A 22,800-nucleotide genomic window follows, 5' to 3' on the forward strand; every position below is an offset into this window, starting at 1 on the left:
AGGCTCTGGCCATGACGCCATAGGATTAACCCTCTCCTCGCCCGGCCAGTTGCCGTCCCCAAAGGGGTAGAAGACTCCAAGCTGACTGGTCTGGAGAGGATGGGGTGGCGCTAAGCCTGGAGACCCCGGCAGAATCTGTCGTTGGAGGCTTGGACAGGTTGGCACCCCCGCCGGGCCTTTGATCGTCCTGGGACGGCCACCGCACGCTGCGTAGATGTTCTTGGCATCAACTTGTGGGTAAGCGTCGAGTGCGGGTTCCGGTGACCGTGTCATGCGTACACTTACTACATAAGAAACCACCTGCGTATTTGTGCGCGAGGGGTGGGATATGTGCGTCTTCTGCAGCAAGTGCCCTGGGTCGGGGGTGGAGGGCTGGGTGCACACCGCCACTCGGCGGCGGCCGGGAGTGTGTCATCCCAAAGATAAAGCTTAGTTTCTCAGGACCTAGATTTGCCACCTACTGCTCTACTCCATTTTCAGATATCCCGGACTCAGAGATTCCGTCCGTGCTGGCTGGCGTCTCCACACCTCTCTGGATATTCTTTCTAAATATTTAGTCTTCTCCTCTGTACTTTTGATCCTGCAATTCCTTCCTCCAGAAATGACCTTCCTCATTCTTCTCCTGGCTTACTCTTAAGGCTTCCAAAACTCAGCTCCAGTGTCCTTCCTTTAGAACCCCTGACCTCAGAACATGATTCCCCCTTTTATCCCCAGCGCCTGTTAAGTGTCTGGAGAGCTGAGTTGCGTGTCTCGAATCTGGGGGACCTGGGTTCAGCTGACTAGCGGGTTTCCACCAGAGGGGGCGCAAGAGACAGCGTCATTTCACGGTGTCCACCAGGGGGTGCTTCCGCCTGCCTCTGGCGATCCAGGGTTGAGGAACCAACCCGCGGATTTGCCCCGCCTGATTGGCAGAGGCACCGCTAAACTATTTGCATAATCTCGAAAGGGCCGCGTTGAGTGGTCGAGGTGTAGAAGAAATCTGAAACGGGCTCTCTCATTGGCTTAAATTTTCCCCCTTGCTCCGCGTCCCCATCCGGGCCAGACCCGGCCAGGAGGTCAATCGGAAGCTTCCGGCTAGTGGCGAGCGGGAACCCAGGTGTCCGGGCAGTGGGCGCTGAGGGTGAGTGCCGGGCGGCCGGGCAGCTGAGCCGGGGTATGGGGGGGGCCGGGGTGGGAGGATGTTTGCCCCGCCCTGTCTCCTCTCGGCTTGTGGGTTCTCCTGTCTAGGAGTTGGAGATGTGCATCTAGAGAGGCACTTGCCACCTGTCTCTCCACCCACACACCGAGGTCCTCTCCACCCATCCTGGCCCCACCCACGCTGCCTTGGGGTAGGAAAAGGAGTCTTCTCAGTCGCAGCTTCTGACCTCCCGGGGTGTCTCACTCAGGCCTCTAAAGAGCTTAGTTTGCTCCTGGAAAATGGACCAGTGACTTACAGAGGCGTGTGCCAGGGAGGAGTTGGGGCGGGGGGCAGGAGGGGCGGGCTGGAGCCTGCTCACACACAGGTTTGTTCTTGCAGAGTCGCTCAAAAGTAGGGCCCCAAGGCTCAGAGCAGCTGGGTATGGGTACCGAAAATGAAAATCCAGAGCCGGACTGCCAGAAACAGTTCCAGGCCGCAGTAAGCATCATTCAGAACCTGCCTAAGAACGGTGAGGGCATGGGGACCCGCATTTGGGGGTCAAGACGACTGGGGTCCGCCTCCCAGGAGGCTTTGGTCCTGGCAGTTTCTACAGACAAGTCCCTGCCTGAGTTGTCCTGGGGGTCCCCTCTGCCACCTGCCCCTGTCCAGCTGCCCTGGTGGGACCCCTCGCCATCTCTGCCCTCCCCAAGGGTGGTTCTCCCCCAACCTCCATCCTCTTGGAGCTGGGAGTGATGCTTTCTCCCCCACTTCCCAACCCCTGCCCAGGCTCTTACCGCCCCTCCTATAAAGAGATGCTGCGATTCTACAGCTACTACAAGCAGGCTACCATGGGGCCCTGCCTGGTCCCCCAGCCTGGGTTCTGGGACCCTATTGGACGTTATAAATGGTGAGCTCCCCATCGGCTGGGCAAACAAGCCTCAGCTGTCAACCAGCATTTCACAGCCTTCTGTCCCCCAGGGATGCCTGGAACAGCCTGGGCAAGATGAGCAGGGAGCAGGCCATGTCCGCCTACGTCACTGAGATGAAGCTGGTGGCCCAGAGGGTAGGGAGAGGCTGCAGACTCCTCTCTGTGACCAAGCTCTCAGCCAGGTGGCCTGCCCCCCACCCTTCCAGTCTGACCCCCATTATGTTTCCTGCACGTTGATACCCCTATGGGAATTAACCACCTTCATGCTGTTCCCCCACCCCTGCCTGTCTCTGGTTCCTGACTGGGCACAAGGGGGAGAGGTATGACAGGGCAGAAGCAGGGTGGAGGCGGCCCAGCTCAAGGGGGCAGTGGTGGGAGGGGCCAGCCCTTCCCCATTAGACCCCCTCCTGCACAGGTGATCGACACGGTGCCCCTGGGCGAGGTGGCAGAGGACATGTTTGGTTACTTCGAGCCCCTGTACCAGGTGATCCCTGACATGCCGAGGCCCCCGGAGACCTTCCTGAAAAGGGTCACAGGTCAGGCCCCCAGGCTGGGAGCTGCACGAGTGCTGACTGAACTGTCTCGGGGGGCTGCTCAGTTGGAGGGGAGCCTGGGGGCAGAGGGCTCTAGGTGATGTCCCTGTAAGGACCGCAACCAGTGCCCCTGATGGGGTGGGTCTCAGGCAGAGTCCATGGCTAATTGGGGAGCAGGGGCCTGATATCTTCCCAGCCCCGCCTCTGGGTGTTGTGTCTCCGCAGGTTGGAAAGAGCAGGTGCTGAATGGAGATGCTGAGCCTGCCCCAGAGCCTCCCTGCCTTCCCAAGGAACCCGCACCCCCAAGCCCAGGTCAGTGCCTGGGCAGGAGGGGCAGAGGGCCAAAACCAGGCCGGAGGTGGGGGGGACCTCCAGGCAGGGTGGAGGGTAGCAGGCTAGGTGCCACGCTGTGCCTGTCACACCTCGTGCCCAGACACTGAGACCTCCTGTGCTCCCAGAGGCCAGGGGCAGGTTCTGGGATTCCTGTTCCAGGGCCCCACTCAGGGAGCCATCTGTGCCTCTTGTGGCAGTATCTCTAGTGTGCCCTGAACAGATGCCTCTGCCTAGATGCACCCCCCTCCCCTCCCTCCGTGGCCTCCCTCTTGTCACTAACCCTACTCATCCCCTTCTCAGAGTCCCAGCCACCCAGGGACCAGGACTCTGAGGTTTTCTGTGATTCCATGGAGCAGCTGGAGCCTGAGCTGGTGAGACCCACTCCCATTGCCTCCCCTTCCCTACCCCACTGGGCCCTAGCTGCTCCCACCACCCCCCTTGGACTTTTTGACTCTTCTCAGCAGGTTGGGGCAGAGCAGAGGGGCGCCCTGGGAGGAGAGCTGAACACCAGAAACAGCACCGAGTCTCCTGCAAAGAAAGGTGAGCCCCTGATTGACCCTTCACCCCCTTCGGCCGTTCCCATGGTTCTGGTGCCCTGGGCCTTCCCCTGGCTGCCCTCATGGGGAGAGGTGAAATCCAACGCTAGGCACTGGAGAGAGTGCCTAGCCTCTGCCCAGGAAGGGTTAAAGCCAGACACTGGCCTGGATGGGCAAAGTCACTGCCCGGCCTCCTCTCCGAGGGCCACCAGGAGTCTGTACTCTTGGCTGGCACTGAGGAAGGGCAGCTGGGGTAGAATTCCTAGACCAGCTCTCTCACCTACACCTACGTGGTCTTGGGAGTCATCCTCTCTCTCTGGGTCTCCCATTTGGGACTCTCTTAGGACAACGAGTTCTGCCCAATCCCTTTCTAGAACTTCCAGTGTGCCACGTCCCATAAGGGGCACTTTCATAAATATTATCTCCTTTATTCCTCAGAGCGAGCAGCCCTGTGAGGGAGATGACATAATTTTCAGTTGACCAACGAGGTTTAGAGAAGTTACTGACTTGCCCAAAGTCACACAGCTAAGTGGTAGTCCTGCTGGGATTCAAACCCCTGGCAGCCCATTACTCAGCCACATGGATGGGCTTTACAAGACTCACACTTGGTACAAGGGATCGCACTCTACTCTTATTCTCCCTGGACCTGCCCCAGCCTGCCACCACCCTGCCCCTAGCTGAGCTGCCTCCTGAGTCCCCTTCCCTGTGTGTCTGTGCACTGCAGGGAGATTGGAAAGCACCCTGCTGGGGCCCCAGGAATTGGACACATGGCTGGTGGGGACGGTTCGGGCGCTGCAGGAGAGCATGCGGGACGTCCAGGGGAGACTGCAGAGCCTGGAGAGCATGCCTGTCCCCCGCAAGCAGGTGAGCCCTGTCCGAAGGCCCAGGGCAAGGCTGGGGCAGCACTTTGAGGGTCTCTTTTCTGGACTCCTCATCCAGCCACTTCTGTCTTTGTCCCCACGTCTCTGCCTGCTCACACCTCTGCCTTCTCCAGAGAATGTTGTGGCTCGTGGCGCAGGCAAGGAAGTCAGGGGGTCTGCAGTAATGCTTCCAGCCTGGAACTGGGAGAGGCCCTCCTTTCCTGCTCTTATCTCCCTCTGCCTGAAGAGTAACTGAGGACAGATGGAATTCCAGCAGTTGGAGGGGCCAGAATGTGTCTGCTCTTTGCATTGGGGCTGGGGGGGGGGTGTCCCTATTGCCCCTCAGTCAGGACTTCTGTTCCCAGATTTATTGTCTCGCCCTACCCAAATTTAGCCCTTGCATCCCTCACTCCCACCTCTCAACTTCTAGGTCTGCTTGCCCTTTACACCTCTGCTTCTGCAAAATAAATCACAGCAGCCATTTCTGGAACCCCAGCTGTGTGCCAAACACATTACCTGCATTATCTCATTTTATCCTCAAAACAAACCAGTGAAATAGGTTTTCTTTTCGTTTCCCTTTTACTGATGAGGAAACTACAGCTCTGAGATGTTGAGTAACTTACCTGAGGGTACACAGCCTGAGAGCTGCTTTGAAGATTAGATGACATAATGCATGTAGGTGCTTCCGCAGTGCCCGGGGGGGGACTTCTCAAATGGGGTTCATTGTTAGTATTAGTATTAACGTTAAGTAATGGAGCTGGGAGTGGCCCTAGGTCTGTCTCCCACCAAAGCTGGCATCCACCACTCACTGAGTGAGTCTGTTCTTGCGAAGCCTGGAGTGGTGGGGGCAGGGGACGGCTGAGTTCCTGGATGCGGGGGAATCACTCACGTGACTCTTCACCCCCTTGGCACAGTGGGTGTCAGCCAGGTTGGCAGGAATTCCCTCAGATCCACAGCGGCTAACCTTTCAACACTCACCCCCCAGGGTCTTATTTATTGTTTACCTTTTATTAATTTTATATGCTGAAGATTTTAAAGGTTTCTACCCTGAGATACTTGGATTTGCATCTCTAAAAATAGGACATTCTACTACCTAGCAAAAACAAAATTTTATCACACACAGTAATTCCTTCATATCATCCAATACACAATCCACATTCAAATCCCCTTTTCCACCTTCCCTGTCTGTCCAGGCCAGGAGCCTCTGTTCTTAAGACTCTGTTAGTCTAGACTAGTCCCTCTTCCTTGCTACTGACTTGCGGATGAGACTGGATAGTGATCCTGTAGAATGTTCCACTCTTGTGGTCTGTCTGATGACAGCCTCCTGGCTAGTTTACATGACCAGATTACATCAGAAGTGATGTTCTTTCTTTACATAAAGGGACACATATTTGGATGTCCTACCGTGAATGATTTTAGCGTGGACCACTAGCAGGGATGAAGGGGTGACAGTCTGTTCCCACCACTTGCAGCCAGGGAATGTCCAGTTCCCCATCAAGCCCATTTGACATACAGCTTTTGACAATTGATAGATACTCCTTGCCTGGATCAATAATTTATTTACTGGTTACAAAAAACAATGTTGACTTTTAAATTCTATTATTCCTTTAACATTTATTAGCTGCCATTTTTCTGTAGAGTTTCCCTGATCATCTAGGATTTCCCCGAAATACAGTGCCTTATGGAAGTCAGCATAAGTGCTTAATTCTTTCTCTTTAATTACCTATTTTTAGAGTAAGGAGTTGATTTAACAGCCACCTCAATGGTGATAAATTTCCCCTTTCTCTTTGAGTATCATCATGAACTCATGGATTTTAAAGACTCAGTATTTCAGTCAACTGCAATCATCATTCTTTTTGATGCCCAGGCTGTCACAACTTTGGTGGGACCCTTTCAAGCTGGGTTCTATGTTCTGGTAATTTGACCTCATTAATCTTTAAAAGCTTCCTTGCTTCCTGGTACAAGACGTCCCACATTCAATTCTACCTTCCCTGCTCCAGACCTAAAATCTGCCACTTCTCCATTCAGCAGAGAATGGTATTTAGAAACTAAAATCTGAGCACCCAGGGTCCTCATTTGAAATATGTGGCATGTCCTTTACAATATGGGGTCTTCGGGCCACACCAACAGGGTCACTGCTTTGTGGCCCAGAGGAGACGGCCTCGAAGCCAGTCTCTCCACTCAGCAGCCTCTCCAGCCTTCAGCCTTCTCGGTACCTTGGAGGAGGATATGGGAGAGAGGGCTCAACGTGTCAGGGACAAACTGGGAGCCCCAGTCCTCAGACTGGGGAGAGGGAGGCAGAAGCTCCCACCTGAGCTCTGCAAGCAGGTTGCGAAGGAGGGCCCAGCCTGTGCTGAGGCCCGGGCTGGCTCCTGACTCTCTCCTCTTGGCGGCAGAGGCCAAGGCCCGGCACTGGGCTCTCTGTTCCCACGCTGCTCTTCTTCCTCCTGTGGCCCTTCATCGTCCAGTGGCTCTTCCGACAGTTTCGGACCCAGAAGAGGTGACTCTCAATGGAGGAGTCTCTGCAGCCAATGGAGGAGACTTTCAGCCTTCCTAGAGTTTAGGAGAACGGCGTTAAACCCCGCTCCCACCCCCTTCCTGCCCTAATTAGTGTTTGCCTTGGCACCTCCCCCCTAATGGGGAGCCGGATAGGACCCCACTCTTCCTGCAGCTCCACAGAACTCCCCTCCTCTCACCCCCAACCACCTCAGGCTCCCTGGGGAGGCTGCATGTGTGGTGCACATCCCCAGTTCAGGGTTGGCGGCTGATTCAGGGGCGGAGGTGCCGGGTCTCAGCCTCTGCCCTCCCCACCCTCTGGGTCACCTGACTCCTTTCCCACCCTAGCTTCTCCCAGAGGAGGCTCAGCTCGTGGGCAAGTTGGGACTTGGGCCGGGGCCTGGAAAAATGATTGGCTGGGAGGCCTGACCGAGCTGGGGAAAGGCGGAGAGAGCTAACCCCGGGGGAGGGGAGTCTGCTCCGTTTTCCTGGCCGCCCTACCCCCACATATACTCAGGACGTCTTCACTAAACATTAACTTACAAAAGAGTGTTTCACTAAATAAAATAAAACCTTCATCTTCTGCCGTCTGGGCTGCCACGGATTGAGGCGGGAAGCGGGTCCGGGGCGCGCGAGCCTCAAGTCCCTACCCTGCCCCCTCCCCCGCTGCCCGTGGACGGCCCCGAGAGGCCAGCGCGCGGCGTCCCAGAGGAAGCATTTCCCAGCTACCCGGGTTAGTGGAGGCACCAGCCCAGGGTCTGGAACGGAGGCGGAGGAGACGCGCCGCGGTGGGGGCGGGGCCAAGGCCGCGGCCCCGCCCCCCGCCCCGTCGTGGCGGGGGGAGGGAACCGGTGAGCTAGGGGTGGCGGGAGGAGAGGAGTGCGGCGGGGCCCGGGCACAGGCTTCGTCCACGCCCGAAGGGGAGGGCGGCTACTCCCTGCTCCGCGCGCCAGACGTAGGGTCGGGGCCGAGATCCCGGCCCCAGAAGTGCTCACTGTCCCCTTCCCCCTCCTCAGCTGCTCGCTCCCCGTTCCCCCTCCCGGTGACCTCTGCGCTCGGGCTTTCCCAGGGAACTTTCTGGAAGGCCAAGGCCGGCGGGAGCTTCGTTCCCGCCCCTCCCAGAGGAGAGGGGGCGGGGCCCTGCGCGGGAGCCCCGGTCGGGGTGGGCCCAGTGCCGGAGTGTGCAGAGACCTCCGGGGGTCGCTGGCTGCTGCAGACTGCTGGGGCTCCGAAATTTTGAGTTAACCCGTGTGTTAAGGATGGACAACTGGAGGGCAGTGGAAGAGGGACCAAATTGATGCTGGGGATGCAGGAGTCGGGCGGAAGCCAGCTCCACCAGTTGCACATACTAGCTGTGTGACCTGGGCAAGATTCTTAACTGCTCTGAGCCTGGGTTGCTTTGTGAGATAACGATGAAGATCTCTTCATCATAAGGCACTCCAGGGGTTTAAATGACCAGGACAGGGGCTTCCCTGGTGGCACAGTGGTTAAGAATCCGCCTGCCAATGCAGGGGACAGAGGTTCGAGCCCTGGCGCGCCACAACTACTGAAGCCCGCGCGCCTAGAGCCCGTGCTCTGCAATAACAGAAGACACTGCAATAAGCCCGCGCACCGCAACGAAGAGTAGCCCCTGCTTGCCACAACCAGAGAAAGCCCGCGCACATCCAACAAAGATCCAACGCAGCCAAAGATAAAAATAAAAAAATTTAAAAAATAAAAAATTTAAAAAATAAAAAATAAATGACCAGGACCTGTAAATGCCTAGCAAAGAGTTAAACCTCAGCTAATATCTTTCATAGAATTCTAGAATTACGAACTATCAGTCTGGCCACCCCTCCCCTAATAGGGCAAATGAGTCCATATAGCTGAGCCCTGTCCAGTAGACTGAGGCTGGGCTCAGTTTACCTTCCAAACCCCCTGATTGAGGGTACCCAGGAGTCCTCAGGCATCTGAAAATGGAACAATTTGGAAGTCTCTGACTCTCGGTCGAGTTCTCTGCAAAGACTCTTTTCCTCGGGGAGCTCCCAGTGTGAGGGGCAGCTCTTGCTCTCGGGAAGCCTCCTGTGTGACTGATGAAGGAGCACAGAGGAGGGGCAGGCTTTTCAGATAGACCTGAGTTCTTGGAAGCCCAGGGAAAACAGGCTAGGATGTTCAACCTCAAAACACCTGGATGTGCCTCAGGGTCACACTTGCTTGCCTCTCCCTCTGGGCATACCCATCACCACTTCCCCACAGAAGCACTCCTGAGTCCCCAGACAAGACCCGTCTTGGGATGAGATGCTTGCTCTTCATAGAATGCCCTACTTCAGGCTACTCTGCCTGAAAATGCTTCGTCTTTCAGAGACAGCCAAGAAGTCACCTCCTGCATGAAACCTGTCCACAATTCTCAACTCCTAAGCAACTTGGCTCACAAGCTCCTACCAGGAGTTTCTTCACTTGCTTACTGTGGTTTGATGGCCTCGCTACACATTACCTGAGTAGCAAGGATGACATTTTATTCACCATTGTGCCCTTCTATCCGATGTTTGCTAAGTGAAGAAGGGCCTGGGGTACTTCCCTGGTGGTCCAGTGGTTAAGACTCCCCACTTCCACTGCGGGGGGCCAGGTTCGTTCCCTGGTTGGGGAACTGAGATCCCTTATGCTGTGTGGTGCAAGCCAGAAAAAAAAAAAAAGGGGGGGGGGGAGAGGGTAAAAAAGGAGAGAGAGAAAAAGAAAAGAAATAAGGACCTGAATTAGGCTGAAGCTGTTGGAGATGAAAAGGAACCAAATCTAGCGTTCTTACGAAAAAAAAGGAATTCTGTGTTTGTGAAAGAAAAATGGCACGGGGTCCTTCGCTTTAGCTGAAATTGCCACTCAATTGTCATGTGACCTTGGACAAGTCAATTTCTGAGATTTCTTATCTCTAAAATGGAGACAATAATCCCTACCTTGCCTAACTCACTGGGCTGTTGTGGTGGGGCAAATGGTTCTGTGTGTAAAAGAACGTTGTGCGGTGGAAAGTGGTTGCAATGTAATACACGGCAGCTGAGGAAGAAATAGTAAGAACAGTAAGAACAGAACGGGTCACTGTGCGTATGGCAAGTGGGAGAAACTGAGATTTCGGGGTGATTTTAGGCCTAAGTGAATTGGGCGGAGGGTTTGGGCTACTCCCGGCCCCTGTCCTTTGGGCGGGAGCTTGGAATCTGGAGAATTTTCACAGGGAGACTATGTCGCTGCCCCCCTCCACTCCGCCATGAATCTGTCCCACAGTTCTGGGCCAGAATCCCCCTGCCTCCATTTCTGGGCAAGGCTTCCTCCTTGCGGAAGCCTCTGGCTCTGCTTCCCTCCCGGTATTGCCCAGCGCCCACTGACAAGGAAGAGCCTCTGTGGATGATTCCCCCTTCTCTCTCGACTAGCCAGGCTTGATTATTTCAACTCAGTATTAACTTCGAACCCCTCCCCCAACAAAGAGGCTCAGCAGCAGCCCTGGACTCTCCTGTCCGGGCTTAGGAAAATTTCCTGGTCGGTTCCCAACTGAAGAGACCAAGACGGCCCCAGAAGACCATTTTCTTCGATAGAAGCTGAGGCCCGGGGAGGGGGAGGAGGGGGCGAGGCCTTACAGGCCGGGTCTCGGGGGAGCCCAGGGCGCACACCCGGTGCTTCCCGGCCCAGGCGAGAGACTCGGTCACGGCCCACCATTTTGCACTGGCCCCTGGGGCGGCGGTGGCCCAGAAGGTCTACGCTGGGGCTGGGACTCGGCCGCTTTCGGCCAGGGTCCCGAGACCAGTCCGAAGGCGGACGACAACCGGGACTCGAACCTGCTTTCTCATTTTCCGAGGCCTAGTCCGAGGTTGCTGCCCTAACGCAGTCACACTGTCCCTTTAAGGCGGCACTTTTTATTCTTCATTTGTTTACTTCTTCATGCGCTTTTTAAACAAAAATGTGTTCACAATATCCTTCCGCAAACGTCAATCCCAGTCACTAACCACACACCTTAAAGACATTCCTATAATTTTAAGAATCGAGAATTATTAGCCATGGGCCAATATCTCTCTTTACAGAATTAAATCCTCGTTTACACTTTAGGGACTACTTTTTAGGAGTAAACCATTCTTGCTTTAGCTAACAAGTGTTTATGACCTTCAGAACCTTTCCGCTGAGGACAGAATAAAATAGTAGCCTTTAAGACGCACCTTTTCATAAAAATATTCTGTGCGGGCCCTCATAGGCCATCGAATCTTCTCGTATTCCTGAAGCAGAATGGTATGGTCCAGAACCCGCCCCATCTTCTCTGCGATCGGCCTTCCTTCCTCGGCGAGACATGTGCCTCTTGACCAATGGGCGCTCACGTTTCTCTAGCGAGGGATAAACGATGGAAGGAGGTGGCCTGGAAGACGCCCCCGACGCGCCCTGGGATTGGCTACGTCGCACGGCGCGAGAGGACGGCGGGCCTGAAAGATGGGAACTACGACTCCCAGCTTCCTGCGATGGGGACTCCGTTACGCATGCGCATGGGCGGGGCGGACCGTCTTCTATATAAAAGGGGCGCAGAGAGCTGGGAGGCAGCAGTTGGAAGTTGGCAGGTGGAGAGGCAGGTTGGGAGGGGAAGTCGGGGGAGGAGGCGGAAGCGGAGCTGTCGGAGGGGGGAGGAGGGAGGGAGGAAAAAGAGGAGGAGGCGGAGGAGAACTGAGCTGAGCAGAGCATCGAGCCAAAGGGGAGATGAGTTTGTCTGTCCTCGGCTGAGGCTCCGGCCGGGCCTAGGGAAGTGGGAGCACGGGTTGGAGCGACACCCGTGGAAGTGGGAGGAGGTGGCTCTGGGACTTTAACCCCTTGTGGGCTCTGCGGCAGGGGATTTAACCCTTTGTGGATCCGGCCCCTCGGAGTCAGCGTCATCGGGTAGTTTTAACCCCTTCGGGGCTGGGTTTAGCCCGTTGGATTTAACCTAATCTCCTTGCCCACCAACTCCTTGATCGCGGGGGCGCTCTGCGGGGAGGCTTGAGGCCCACCCCCCTCTGCACAACACCTACTGTTCCTGCTGCTGCACCCCCTTGGACCCGCTAGCCGGCCGCGCTGTGGGCCCTTAACCCTTTACTGACTTGAGCGCCCCCAAATTGCAACTGGAGTTTGCTGACAGAAGGACTGGCTGAAGGCATCACTGCAGGAATTACAGACCGAAGAGGACTGTGCTGGACATTTTTGAAAGAAAACAAAACCCTTTTTTCCTTAAGGACTTACAGCCAAAATTCTTCAAACTCCGAGAAGAGGATTCTATTAGTAATGGCCGAGCCACTCTTGTCAGAGTATCAGCACCAGCCTCAAACTAGCAACTGTACAGGTGCTGCTGCTGTCCATGAAGAGCCGAACTCTGATCGCCCCCCAGGCGCGGAGGAGCGGGTGCCCGAGGAGGACAGTAGGTGGCAATCGAGAGCGTCCCCCCAGTCGGGTGGCTCTCCGGGGCTGGGCGGGGAAGGGAGCCTGGAGCTCCAGCCGCCACCCGTGCAGACCCAGGTCTGCCCAGAATCCAGCTGTCCGGAAGCGGGTGAGAAGGGCCAGAATGGGGACGACTTGTCCGCTGGCGGTGCCCCCCACCCGGCGGCGGGAGGGGAACAGAGGCCGAAGGCCAACAAGTTGGGAGCTTCTACCGCAGGGGGCGAGGAGGCGTGGGGACAGCAGCAGAGACAGCTGGGCAAGAAAAAACATAGGAGACGCCCCTCCAAGAAGAAGCGGCATTGGAAACCGTACTACACGCTGACCTGGGAGGAGAAGAAAAAGTTCGATGAGAAACAGAGCCTGCGAGCTTCGAGGATTCGAGCCGAGATGTTCGCCAAGGGCCAGCCAGTGGCTCCCTATAACACCACGCAGTTCCTCATGGATGATCACGACCAGGAGGAGCCGGATCTTAAAACCGGCCTCTATCCCAAACGGGCCGCTGCCAAATCTGACGACACCAGCGATGAGGACTTTATGGAAGAAGCGGGCGAGGAGGATGGGGGCAGCGACGGGATGGGAGGAGACGGCAGCGAGTTTCTGCAGCGGGACTTCTCGGAGACCTACGAGCGGTACCACGCGGAGAGCCTGCAGAACATGAGCAAGCAGGAGCTCATCAAAGAGTACCTGGAGCTGGAGAAGTGCCTCTCGCGCATGGAGGACGAGAATAACCGGCTGCGGCTGGAAAGCAAGCGGCTGGGCAGCGACGACGCGCGGGTCCGGGAGCTGGAGCTGGAGCTAGACCGGCTGCGCGCCGAGAACCTCCAGCTGCTGACGGAGAACGAACTGCACCGGCAGCAGGAGCGAGCACCGCTGTCCAAGTTTGGAGACTAGACTGAAACTTTTGGGGGGGGAGGGGGGCAAAGGGGACTTTTTACAGTGACGGAATGTAACATTATATACATGTGTATATAAGACAGTGGACCTTTTTATGACACATAATCAGAAAAGAAATCCCCCCTGGCTTTGGTTGGTTTGGTAAATTTAGCTATGATGTAGCTTGTGTGCTTTCTCCTGTTCTTTAATTATGTGAAACTGAAGGGTTGCTTTTCTTGTTTTCCTTTTTAGGAGTTTTTTTCTTTTTTAATGTGTAATTTGACCAAGTTATAAAGCATTTTTCTGTTAAAAATCCCCTCCTTAAATGGAGCTATAAGGTGGCCAAATCTGAGAACCATTCAATTCATTCTAGTTATAATAAATTTAATATTTGTAAATGTAATGTAGTTTCAGTGTGATTTCTAGAGCTAATTCAGAATAATACTGATTTATGTGATTGCATTTTTGGGGGGGGTAAAGGAATCATCTAATTTGTCCATATTCAAAAAACAATCTTTAATGGGAGAATTTTCAATTTGCCCAGTTTTCCCTTGAATGGGTTTTAGTGTGCTACAGTATACAGTTCCGGCAAAATATAAAGATTTAATTATCTTCAGTACTTAAGTGTGCTTGTTTTCTAGTGCCTTGGTTTTCTTTCTTGATGCTGGAGAAATAAACCAGTGTTGGGTGTTTGGGGAGTAGAAAGTAACTACAATCAGCAGCTTAAAATTTTAATTCTGCTTCTCAATAGCCGTTCAAAAGTCTATTAACAAAAACGTGAGCCTAATTTGGCAGTTTGTCAGGTTAGACAACTGACAGCCTCATTTCATTCCTACAAGTGTGGTTTTAGTAATTCCCCTCTCCTCCCAATAAGGCTGGAAGGAGTTCTTGGACGCCTGGAAAAGGCTCTTCGTAAACCTCTTGCTTTCTTAGTGCAAGCAATGGTTGGATAAACTTGTGAGGCAGCTCTTTATGTTAAAATATTCAGAGGTAGAGAATATTATATTTATAGAGGAAATGGCCATTTGGGGCATTCCAAGGACTTAACCCTAATTGTCCAATACTTAGGTGCTCCCTATACAAAAAAAAAAAAAAGGAATAGAAGCTGTCCACCTTTCCATAAGAGTCAAACTAAAATTACCCTGACTGCAAACCAAATGTAAAGCTTCTAGTTAAGGAGCTAAATTAAGTCCTTAGGGGCCAAGTGGGAGCCATGCACCTTCCCTACACAGCCGCTATTCTCAATCTCCTAAACTACTGATAGCCGCTTAGTCCTTGAGTAGTTCTGCTCTTGAAAATGCAGGGAGGCCCTGAGAATTTCTGCCCCCAAATCAAAATAGTAAGAAATTGTAAGATTGTTCCCTCCTGTCACCATGATTAACCCAGCCCATCTTTACCTGCCCTGTGTCAGTGTTTCCCTAGAGCAACTGCATTGTTCAAATCACTAGCACAGGGGTTCCTTCACATGGGGCCTTAGAAACCATAGGGGGCCTTGGGCTCCATGAACCCCATGCAATTTTATGTAGACTTGTATTATGTGTACATTTTTCTGGGGAGAGGGTTCGAGAGAACATGAAGTTATCAAACTCCCTGAAGGTTAAGAACCCCTGGGAAAAAACCTCCCATTGGGAAGCTTGCTTTTGCAGCTAAATGAAGTAGTGGAGGTGGTGGGTATGTCAAGAGTGAAATGCACCTTATGATGCATGAGAAGCAACACAAATCCATGAATCAAGGGAAATTATGGCAGTTAAGCCTGACTCAGGGCCTTCAAAGCTGGACTGAGCTGGCCCTATTCTGGCAGATGGTCCACTGGAGACGATGTATGATCAGCTTTTCCTTTGGCCTAAAAATTACATTAAAAGTCTATTTTGAAATAGTTTTTGTGTTTTTAATTTTCCTTCTGCCATGACATCATGCAGCAGTCCCAGAAGCAGCAACACTGCCCTCTGCCTTTACAGTGCACAGCAGAAGCCTCATTTTGACTGAATATATAGGATGCAGCAGTGATGACCTCTGATTTCAGAAACTCTTCTTACTTAACAAGATGGATTTAAATATAACCATCTTGTTTCCCCGACTATTAGTCTTAGAAAGACTCTTAGTGCATTTATCATCAGGAAAAAAGTGTAAGTTTTAGGAGACATTCAATCCAGTCTTAAAAATATATATATTTAGCTTTAAGTAACTGTCATAAATTACTTTGATTTACCTTGAGATATGCAACTTTCTGTCTGAATTTTGCTTTCAAAGGCACCAACATTTTACTGCATTTATTGCATTTATGTTCTTAGAATGATGAGATTTGTGCAAAATTTCAGTTTTCTATCACCACTTTCTACATTGAAACACCTAACATATTGGTCTAAGGGCAGAGAGAAAAGACTCTGAACTACCTATACTAACAGGATCATGACAAATGATCCTCAAGTCCACTCTAGCCTTTCACTAAAGGCTTTTCTGCTAAACATTGTAAATGAGCTGCTCCAAAGATCATGCTTACACATTAGCAATTTCAGTTCTCTTGCTTATACTGGGGCCTGGATATCCAGCCAGGGCAAAGCACTTCCCAAATTTTGGAGACAGCTGGCTGGACTGCTCAATCCTCCTCTGAGTAAGGAAAACTTTTCTTGGGCCAGCCTATAACCTAAAGTAACCCTCAAGAGACAGAGCCCTTTAGATTTCAGTTTACAGGGGAACAAGCCAAGGAGCTCGATTGGTTTAGTTCTGAAAAATGGACTAGGTATCTAAAGAGAGGAAACATTATAAAATTAGACCAGACTAGTAGTCAAAAACCAGGCTCCTAGTTATACCTTTGACAAATACTAGCAGTACAACCCTGGACACAGCTCTTATTAAACTCTCTGAGCCTAATTCTTCATCAGCAAAGTGGGGCCGTGCCTACTTCACATAACTGCTGTTAAGGATTAAAGGAGACAGCATGAAAGTAGGCTATCCAAAAGTAAGGTACCATTGGTATTATTATTGGTTCTTTTTAAGACCAGAGCAGTTGCCCATTTGATCAGTATTTTAATTTTCACTTTGTTCAGAGTAAAATAAAAATCCTTTGCTTGGGGAAATATAAATAAATATACTTTAACCCAGTGACTTCAAAAGTGAGAGAAATCGAAGAGGGAATCTACGGAAATAAACAAAATCCACAACTAAATAGTCTACCTTCAGAAAACCAATGTTTAGTCAAATATTAGGTAATGTACTACAGGTGTCCCCCATCCACTTACACCACCAGAAAGGAAACAAGTATTCACAACAGTGTGACAGAAAAGCTGGCTAGAGTTAAATAGCACTGTACTTGTACCTAAGTACACCTGAGTTTGTGAGTTCTTTTAAATGATTTTTCACATTTCTCAAGCAAGATTATTGGAATAAAATTCCACTATCCTTTCTCGTGTAAAGTGTAAATGGTTGTTGCTAGAAATAAAAACTAATTTTTAAAAGAAAATGTCAAATTCAGGCCCTGAAGAGTGGGATCTGCTTACCAAAGGGTAATAGTCATACTCTGTAAGTAAGACAAAATATATGGTCTAGGTGGCAAAGATTCACTATTTGGTCAATTTCTGCCAGTTGTCCTTGAATGCTGGAAAGCATACAACCTCATTTCATTTCTTGTTGAAAAAACAAAGGCTGGTTTCAGACAGATCAATAGCACAGCTCTCACAAATCCTCCTGAATGAAGTTTTTCTTGGGCTTTACTTAGAGGCAGTTCAATTATGACCAATGATGTAACATGGGTAACAGCAGGAATAATCCTAGTAGTTTACTGACAAACTTCTGCACACCAACAAAATTCTTTCAAATGGTTGAGCTGGTACCAGGAACTGTTGGTAAGCCTCCTGAAACAGCTAGTGTGATTCTTTCCCTCAATACAGCACCAAGAGCAGTTACATCTGGCTTAAAATTTTCCAAAAAGAGCAAAAATTCAGAAGAGTATTGTAAACCCTCATCTGAAGGCACATTCTATTTGATACATCCACTGACTGTGTGTGAAGTGTTAAAAAGCCCTGGATCTACGGTGATCAAAAAGGATATTCCTGAAGGAAAATGTAGGAATTGTAGAGTGTTCCATGCACAAGAATTTGAGAAAATGACAGCATCACTGCTCTCCTCGTAAACTACTGAGTAGAATTTGTCCTAGACTCCAGAGCGTCGGAGGAGAAGATTTGAAGTTCTAATGTTGGCTTTAAGCACGCAATTCTGCATACCTGGATAACTCCAGGACAACTTTCAGTCAAAGGCAGAAGACCAACCAGAGGATGGAAGGGAATGTCTAGGAGGTTAGTTCTACCCTCCTCTCTGGGTCTTACTAAAAGTGCATTTAAAAGAGCAAACATTTGAATTTAAAAAGAGAAAAGACAGAGAAGAGGATGGTGAGGGCTAAACAAAGTAAAAAACTAACTGGAAATCAAATAGTTCAGAAGCAAGTATCTTCATCCTGAAGAGGACTGCTGCTAAGAACTACTCCTACCTCTGTCAATGAATGCTGCTCACACATAGCCACTACTCCCAGGAGGTGGCCATCAGGCAAACGTAAAACATCCAGGACTTGCGGTAACAACTGCTTGGTACCCAGAGACTGACCCTCGTTCAACCTATTTGGATGGCCCATGGCAACCAAGGCCACACTTTGGTAAGGTAGGCCTCCCAAATGCCCTAAATAACCTTTGAAGCAGAAGTCCTAAAGTTTCCAAGTAACAAAGTTAGAGCAAGTAAATGTTTACATGGCCACTGAAGAGTAGTTACTCAAGGTATTTATGAGGGAGGCTGCATTGATACCATTTTCAAATTAGGAAACTGAGGCATATAGGGTTTGTAGAATTTGTCATAAACCACAGAGCAACTCATCTGAAAGAGGAGAGCTGAGGAGGAAGTTGAAGGTCTAGTCGAAAGTTAGACAACAATAGACTCAGGAACAAAATGCCCAGTTTGGCCTCATCTTCAGGATTTGGCCTCTAGCCAAGCCAACCAAATCTGTGGTAGCACACACAGAAATAGAACTTGGGAGTTCCTAACTTCCAGTGCTGTGTTTTGCTCAGTAGATAACCAAGGGACCATTAAATAAACTGATTTTACTCCCAACTTTTCTTATCAAGGAAAGGAAAAGCTTATGGGTCAACCTTAAATATGATAAGCTTTCATCTTTAAAAACGAGTACCAAATTTCTGCACCTGGTACAGTATTCTCCACTTAGTAGCTTCCAAAGGTTTAACTATAGATTACTTCACAATGGAGGATGAATCACAGTCTGAGATCCTCCGCCATTAAATTCTTGACAGAGGAACCACAAAGATAATCTTTAAAGCCCCTTTCAGCTATAACTATTTAACTCCTACCAAGTTAGTGTCAGCTTTTCCTAACTGGCCTATTCTCTTGATCTGAACAACAGTGTGAAGTGAACATGACATAAGCCAAGTCAACCCACAGCATGAATCAAGTGTCCTGAAGCTTTATTTAGGAAAAGTGGTTCAAATTTTAGATTAACCTGAGTCAAAGGTGATCGTATTTTTGCAATCCAGTTCTAAGACTTTCTCTGAGAACATCTGGGGGGCAAAGGGAGAAAACAGTTAAAGCTATGGAACTGTCACTCTTACAACTTAAAAAAAAAAAAATCACTTTATTAATAGGAGGAACAGGACTTCAGTTCTGAGGAAACTTTGCTATTAAGGCCAAATGCTTCGGAACGATTTGACCATCCGTAATCAGCAATGAAACGCATCACAAGGTACCCTCTAAGATAAAGCTCACCGCCCAGTCACTCTCCTAATTCCGAGTCTACCTAGTCATAATTTCAACTGACCTTTTAGCAACAACATTAAGCTACCCCTGACCTATGAATCTCTCTGAATTTAGATTTCAAGCAGTAAGAAACAAAACGGTTTCATCTGCAATTCAAGAAAAGAATTTCACATCAAACTTCAATCCTTAAGAAGCTGCTACAGCTATAAGGTTGAGCGTTTATTTTCTCAAAGTAGGTTTCCCCTGCTCCCCCAAACGCCACATATATGAAGTAGCTCAAATTTGCAATTTCTATTTTGGTGGCCATCTGGGATCCACAGAAGTGACTTTCAATTACTTGGAATTTCAAAATAGAGATTCCCTAGTAACAATGCACCAGTGGCAAAATACTCCCCCATTTTGTTTCGTCTGTGGAGAAAAGTTCTTTAAACTGGAAAGAATTTGTAGCCTTATAAAGACTACGTTGGAATTAGTTCGTTTTTTCCTTTAGGAGGGCGGCCATCTCCAAAAGTTTTGGTAAAAGTTATGGCTCAGATTTCAAAATGCAAACAGATGTTCCTGAAGCATCCGAAATGGGCCACTCCATGTTTATTCCCAGAACCGTGGCGACTCCAAGTTGTTTTGTGTCCCAACTCTGCAAAGGGCAAAAGCGCAAACCCCTTTGGTGTAAACTTTCAAGAGAAGTGGAACAGCACACTTTTGGAGTTTCCCAAAGCGGCTGGCGACGTGCGAGGTCAGGTCGTTCAGAGAATCGGGGCTGGACAGGAGAGATCTCGAGGGCAAGAGCGCTCAGAGATTTCCACGTGCCCCGATCTAGCTGGTCCCTGGGGAGAATTAGTGGTTGCTACAGTAGGAAGAAGGCTGTTCTGATCACAGCCCTGGCCGCGGGATGGCCTTGGTGTACGGGGGGAGATGGTGGGTGCACCTGGCTCTCTGCCCTCGGAGCCTCCAGCCGACTGCCACGCCAGAGGGACGCGCAGTCGGAGCTGCGACCTCCACCCGCCCCCGCGGCGCCCATCGAAGTGGGGGTTCCCGCTACGCCGGGCCTCGCCGCTATACCCAGGCCGCATGGGGGTGGGGAAAGAACTTAGCGGAGCTCGGCATCGGGATCTGCGCCCCCGTGGAAAGGGCAAAGGAGAGTCATTTCACCCGGTCTCAACTCAGCTGGGGTCTCGGGAAATACGCGGTAATTCCCCAAGAACCCCGCCCTCTGTGAGAGGCGAGGCTGCGGGGCTGCCGGGATGGTTTGAGGACCGGGCCCGGCCAGAGAGACTCCAACCTTCACCCCCCCCCCCCCCCCCCCCCCCCCCCGCGCTCCCCGGTCCCACCCCCCGCCGTCTCCCGGCGCCGCCACTTCAGGCAGCCCACTCGGCCCGGCCTCTCCCCGCGCCCGGACCACCCCCCATGGGGTGCTCTCACTGCGCAGCGAGTCCCTCCGCTGCCTCCTCCCAGCCCAAAATGGCGGCGGCGGCCACCGATCCTTCTCGTCGCCTTTCTCTAGGGCCGAGGATCCCTCCGCGTCCAAGCCCCTCCCCTCTCAGCCGGATCTGTTTTCTGCCCAGTAAAGATTAACGCCATCAATGAACTCTTTAATTGAGCTCGGATAGGCGGTTGGATTATGCTTCCGCACAGCTAATCGTTGACGAAAAAGGGAATATTGGCAGGCGAGTGGACCAATCAAAGGACGCATCGGTGAGCGCGGGACGCCACTCGCGCAAGGGTAGATGGGTTTTAGAGTTTTCTGTGTGTCTGTTGAAATTACAGGATCTTGATCCGCCTTCCCTAGCTAGAAGAACTACAATCCCCAGCAGGCACCGCGCTGCCAGGACGGGGTGGGGGGCCTCCCCCCAACCTCAGTGCCTGAGCGGCTTGACCAGAGCTGCAGCAACTGCAGCAAGAGGTAGGGCTGAGCCGTTGGGAATTGCAGACAGGCGGTCGCACAGAAAGACACACAGATGTAGTCCTGTGCATAGCCCCTGACAGCAAATAGGTCAGTTCCGCCTTTGCAAAATCTCCTTCCCGGATCATTTCCCCTCTTCCAAGGAATCCTTCCTTATCCCTGTTGGGTTTCCCTCCCAGCTGCCTGTAGTGCGAAGACTTCTTACCCTTTCCTCCGTTTCCCAACCTGAGAAGAAGGAGGGAGGCAGGCCAGGCCCTGTAGGTGAAAAGGCCTCAGCCCCAGGATGGGCCCAGTCGTGTGTTTTGAGGTGATGACTTCTGGAGCCCAGCCTGGGGAGGAGGTGGGGGCCTGCAGTCAAGGTTGGGGCCGCTGGAGGCAGTGGGGAAAGGACTCCTCCTCGGGCTTGTCGGAGCCACCGACCCACTCCACTCCCAGCCTGTCCAGGTCATTGCTGTGTCTTCGCCTCCCCAGGCAGTCTTTTCCCCTCTTTGGTTGCTGGGGGAACAAAGCTTAGGCCTAGCTTCCTAACTGCCAGCCTGCCTCAGTGAGTTTCAGGAGAAGAGTATAGGATGTAAGCCCTGGCCTGGGGCCTGAGGAACAGGACTGGGGAGATGGCCCCTTAATCTCCATTTGACCCCTTGCTGGCTGGAGGTGTGAAAACCAGGCTGGAGGCGGCCCTTCATTTGAAAATGAGGGTGTGCACGTCTGGTGCTACAAAATGGCTGCCGCTGACTTGGTAAAAATTTGTTGGGTAGCCAGAGTCTTCCTGAAAATTCTTCCTCGGGACTTAGATTTCTATTATTTAAAGCAGGTGTCACTAGTTAAAAGGCATCTGCTGAAAGATTTGGAACAGAAGAAGGTGGCTACTCCAAACCAGACCAACTGTTAACACAGAGTCACCAGCAGCCCTGGAGGAGGCCAAGGTAAGCCCCATTCTCCCAACCACCTGAGTGCCCTGAGCATGGGTCCTGCCAACTGGGATCCTGGCTTCTTGTCTCAGATGTGTTAGTGGATTTGGAAAACCAGTATTTTTAAATGAGTCCCCACTATGCGCTGAGCAATGTGGCAGACGTTAATTCTGCGGTATCTCATGAAATCCTAGTAGCCATTCAGGGTAGAAATTACTATTTCCATTTCAAAGAAGCTGATGTTCTGAGAGCTGACATGCCTTTTCTAGAATCATGCAGCCAGCAAGCAGAAGACCCAGGGTTTAAACTTAGCGTCTTAAACACTGCCTTGCATTTTGTCTAGGCTGTGAACCAAGTCTGAAGCAGGGAGAAGAGTTTAAGCCATCGGTTCATAATTTAGGATGGAGGTTAGGGGGTAGGAAATCACCCAGGAGAGAGGGGAGAGACAGATTGTATCAGGCCCTCAGAGAACATCACCTTCTGATCTGGCAACAGGTGCCCAAACCCTCCCACCCTATGCTCTCTGTCACCGGCCCCCACCTTGCCCATTCTTCTCCCCTAGTCCACAGCTCCCTATAGGTAAGAAGGGAACTCTAGTCCTCTGATCCACCCTACCTAGATACTTCCAGTAAATTTTCCAGATTTATTTAATTTGGAGTTCATGGCATGTCAGGGCCTGAAGGTTCAGAGAGGGCAAATGACTCACCGGGGATCACACAGCTTATCTGCAATAGTGGTAATGGTGGAAAGGGGACAAGCCTTCAGGAGGGAGACAGCATGTGGGGCTGAGGGGCAGGGCTGGCTTGGGTGGGGGGCTGGGAACGGGTGAATGATTGTGCGCACCGAAGCAAGCCCCCTTGCCTCGGACTTCCAGTGGCCTTGCCTCTTCCTGGGTGGGGCAGAAGGTCTTCTCAGTTGGCCCAAGACACTGGTGGTGACAAGGCCTGTCACTCTTGATTGTATTGTTACTTTATGACGTTCTCCCTGCAGGTAAAGTAACAATACAACACAACAAACAACACACACGTACACACACTCCAACGTACCCCATCCCAAATTATGAAGAGAACTTTGGGGTCTCCAAAACGCACGTTAACACACCTCCAGCTCTTAAACAGGGCTGCATGCACCCCCCAGTACACTCCCTACACTCGAG

The 22,800-nt window shown here is 51.5% G+C and overlaps 3 protein-coding genes across 16 annotated transcripts in view; all 3 read left to right on the forward strand.

Annotated features, from left to right (window-relative positions):
- ACBD4 (acyl-CoA binding domain containing 4) lies at positions 1-7,390 on the forward strand. 14 transcript variants are annotated; one of them, XM_029211589.1, is made up of 11 exons: positions 1-237; positions 1,043-1,120; positions 1,517-1,646; positions 1,904-2,024; positions 2,096-2,180; positions 2,461-2,581; positions 2,804-2,890; positions 3,212-3,282; positions 3,376-3,451; positions 4,172-4,311; positions 4,387-7,390. In XM_029211589.1, the coding sequence occupies exons 3-11, from the start codon at positions 1,559-1,561 to the stop codon at positions 4,561-4,563; spliced, it is 966 nt and encodes a 321-aa protein (XP_029067422.1). In that variant the 5' UTR covers positions 1-237; positions 1,043-1,120; positions 1,517-1,558; the 3' UTR covers positions 4,564-7,390. The 14 variants fall into 14 exon arrangements, with proteins under 14 accessions (XP_029067422.1, XP_029067419.1, XP_029067421.1 ...); XM_029211588.1 differs by having other exon boundaries at positions 4-237; positions 3,373-3,451; XM_029211595.1 differs by having other exon boundaries at positions 4-237; positions 4,442-7,390.
- Positions 7,391-10,981: 3,591 nt separating this feature from the next.
- On the forward strand, positions 10,982-14,205 carry HEXIM1 (HEXIM P-TEFb complex subunit 1). Its single transcript, XM_029211600.1, has one exon. It carries the CDS (start codon positions 12,060-12,062, stop codon positions 13,101-13,103), a length of 1,044 nt encoding a protein of 347 aa, XP_029067433.1. The 5' UTR covers positions 10,982-12,059; the 3' UTR covers positions 13,104-14,205.
- Positions 14,206-19,748: 5,543 nt separating this feature from the next.
- Positions 19,749-22,800, forward strand: part of HEXIM2 (HEXIM P-TEFb complex subunit 2) — a 5,497-nt gene continuing 2,445 nt past the window's right edge. The window contains 3 exon segments of the mRNA XM_029211707.1: positions 19,749-19,910; positions 21,548-21,622; positions 21,624-21,659. Of these exon segments, the coding sequence (XP_029067540.1) occupies positions 19,749-19,910; positions 21,548-21,622; positions 21,624-21,659 (273 nt within the window).

Source organism: Monodon monoceros, unplaced genomic scaffold (assembly GCF_005190385.1).
Source record: "Monodon monoceros isolate NGI ecotype Baffin Bay Population unplaced genomic scaffold, NGI_Narwhal_1 Super_Scaffold_9, whole genome shotgun sequence".
Taxonomy (NCBI): domain Eukaryota; kingdom Metazoa; phylum Chordata; class Mammalia; order Artiodactyla; family Monodontidae; genus Monodon; species Monodon monoceros.

Excerpts from the sequence above, each read along its gene's own strand:
- HEXIM1 (XM_029211600.1), top strand. The coding sequence starts at position 12,060 with ATGGCCGAGCCACTCTTGTCAGAGTATCAGCACCAGCCTCAAACTAGC.
- ACBD4 (XM_029211586.1), top strand. The coding sequence starts at position 1,559 with ATGGGTACCGAAAATGAAAATCCAGAGCCGGACTGCCAGAAACAGTTC. Across the intron at positions 3,452-4,171 it reads CGAGTCTCCTGCAAAGAAAG|GGAGATTGGAAAGCACCCTG; the intron begins GTGAGCCCCTGA and ends TGTGCACTGCAG. Across the intron at positions 4,312-6,703 it reads TGCCTGTCCCCCGCAAGCAG|AGGCCAAGGCCCGGCACTGG; the intron begins GTGAGCCCTGTC and ends TCTTGGCGGCAG.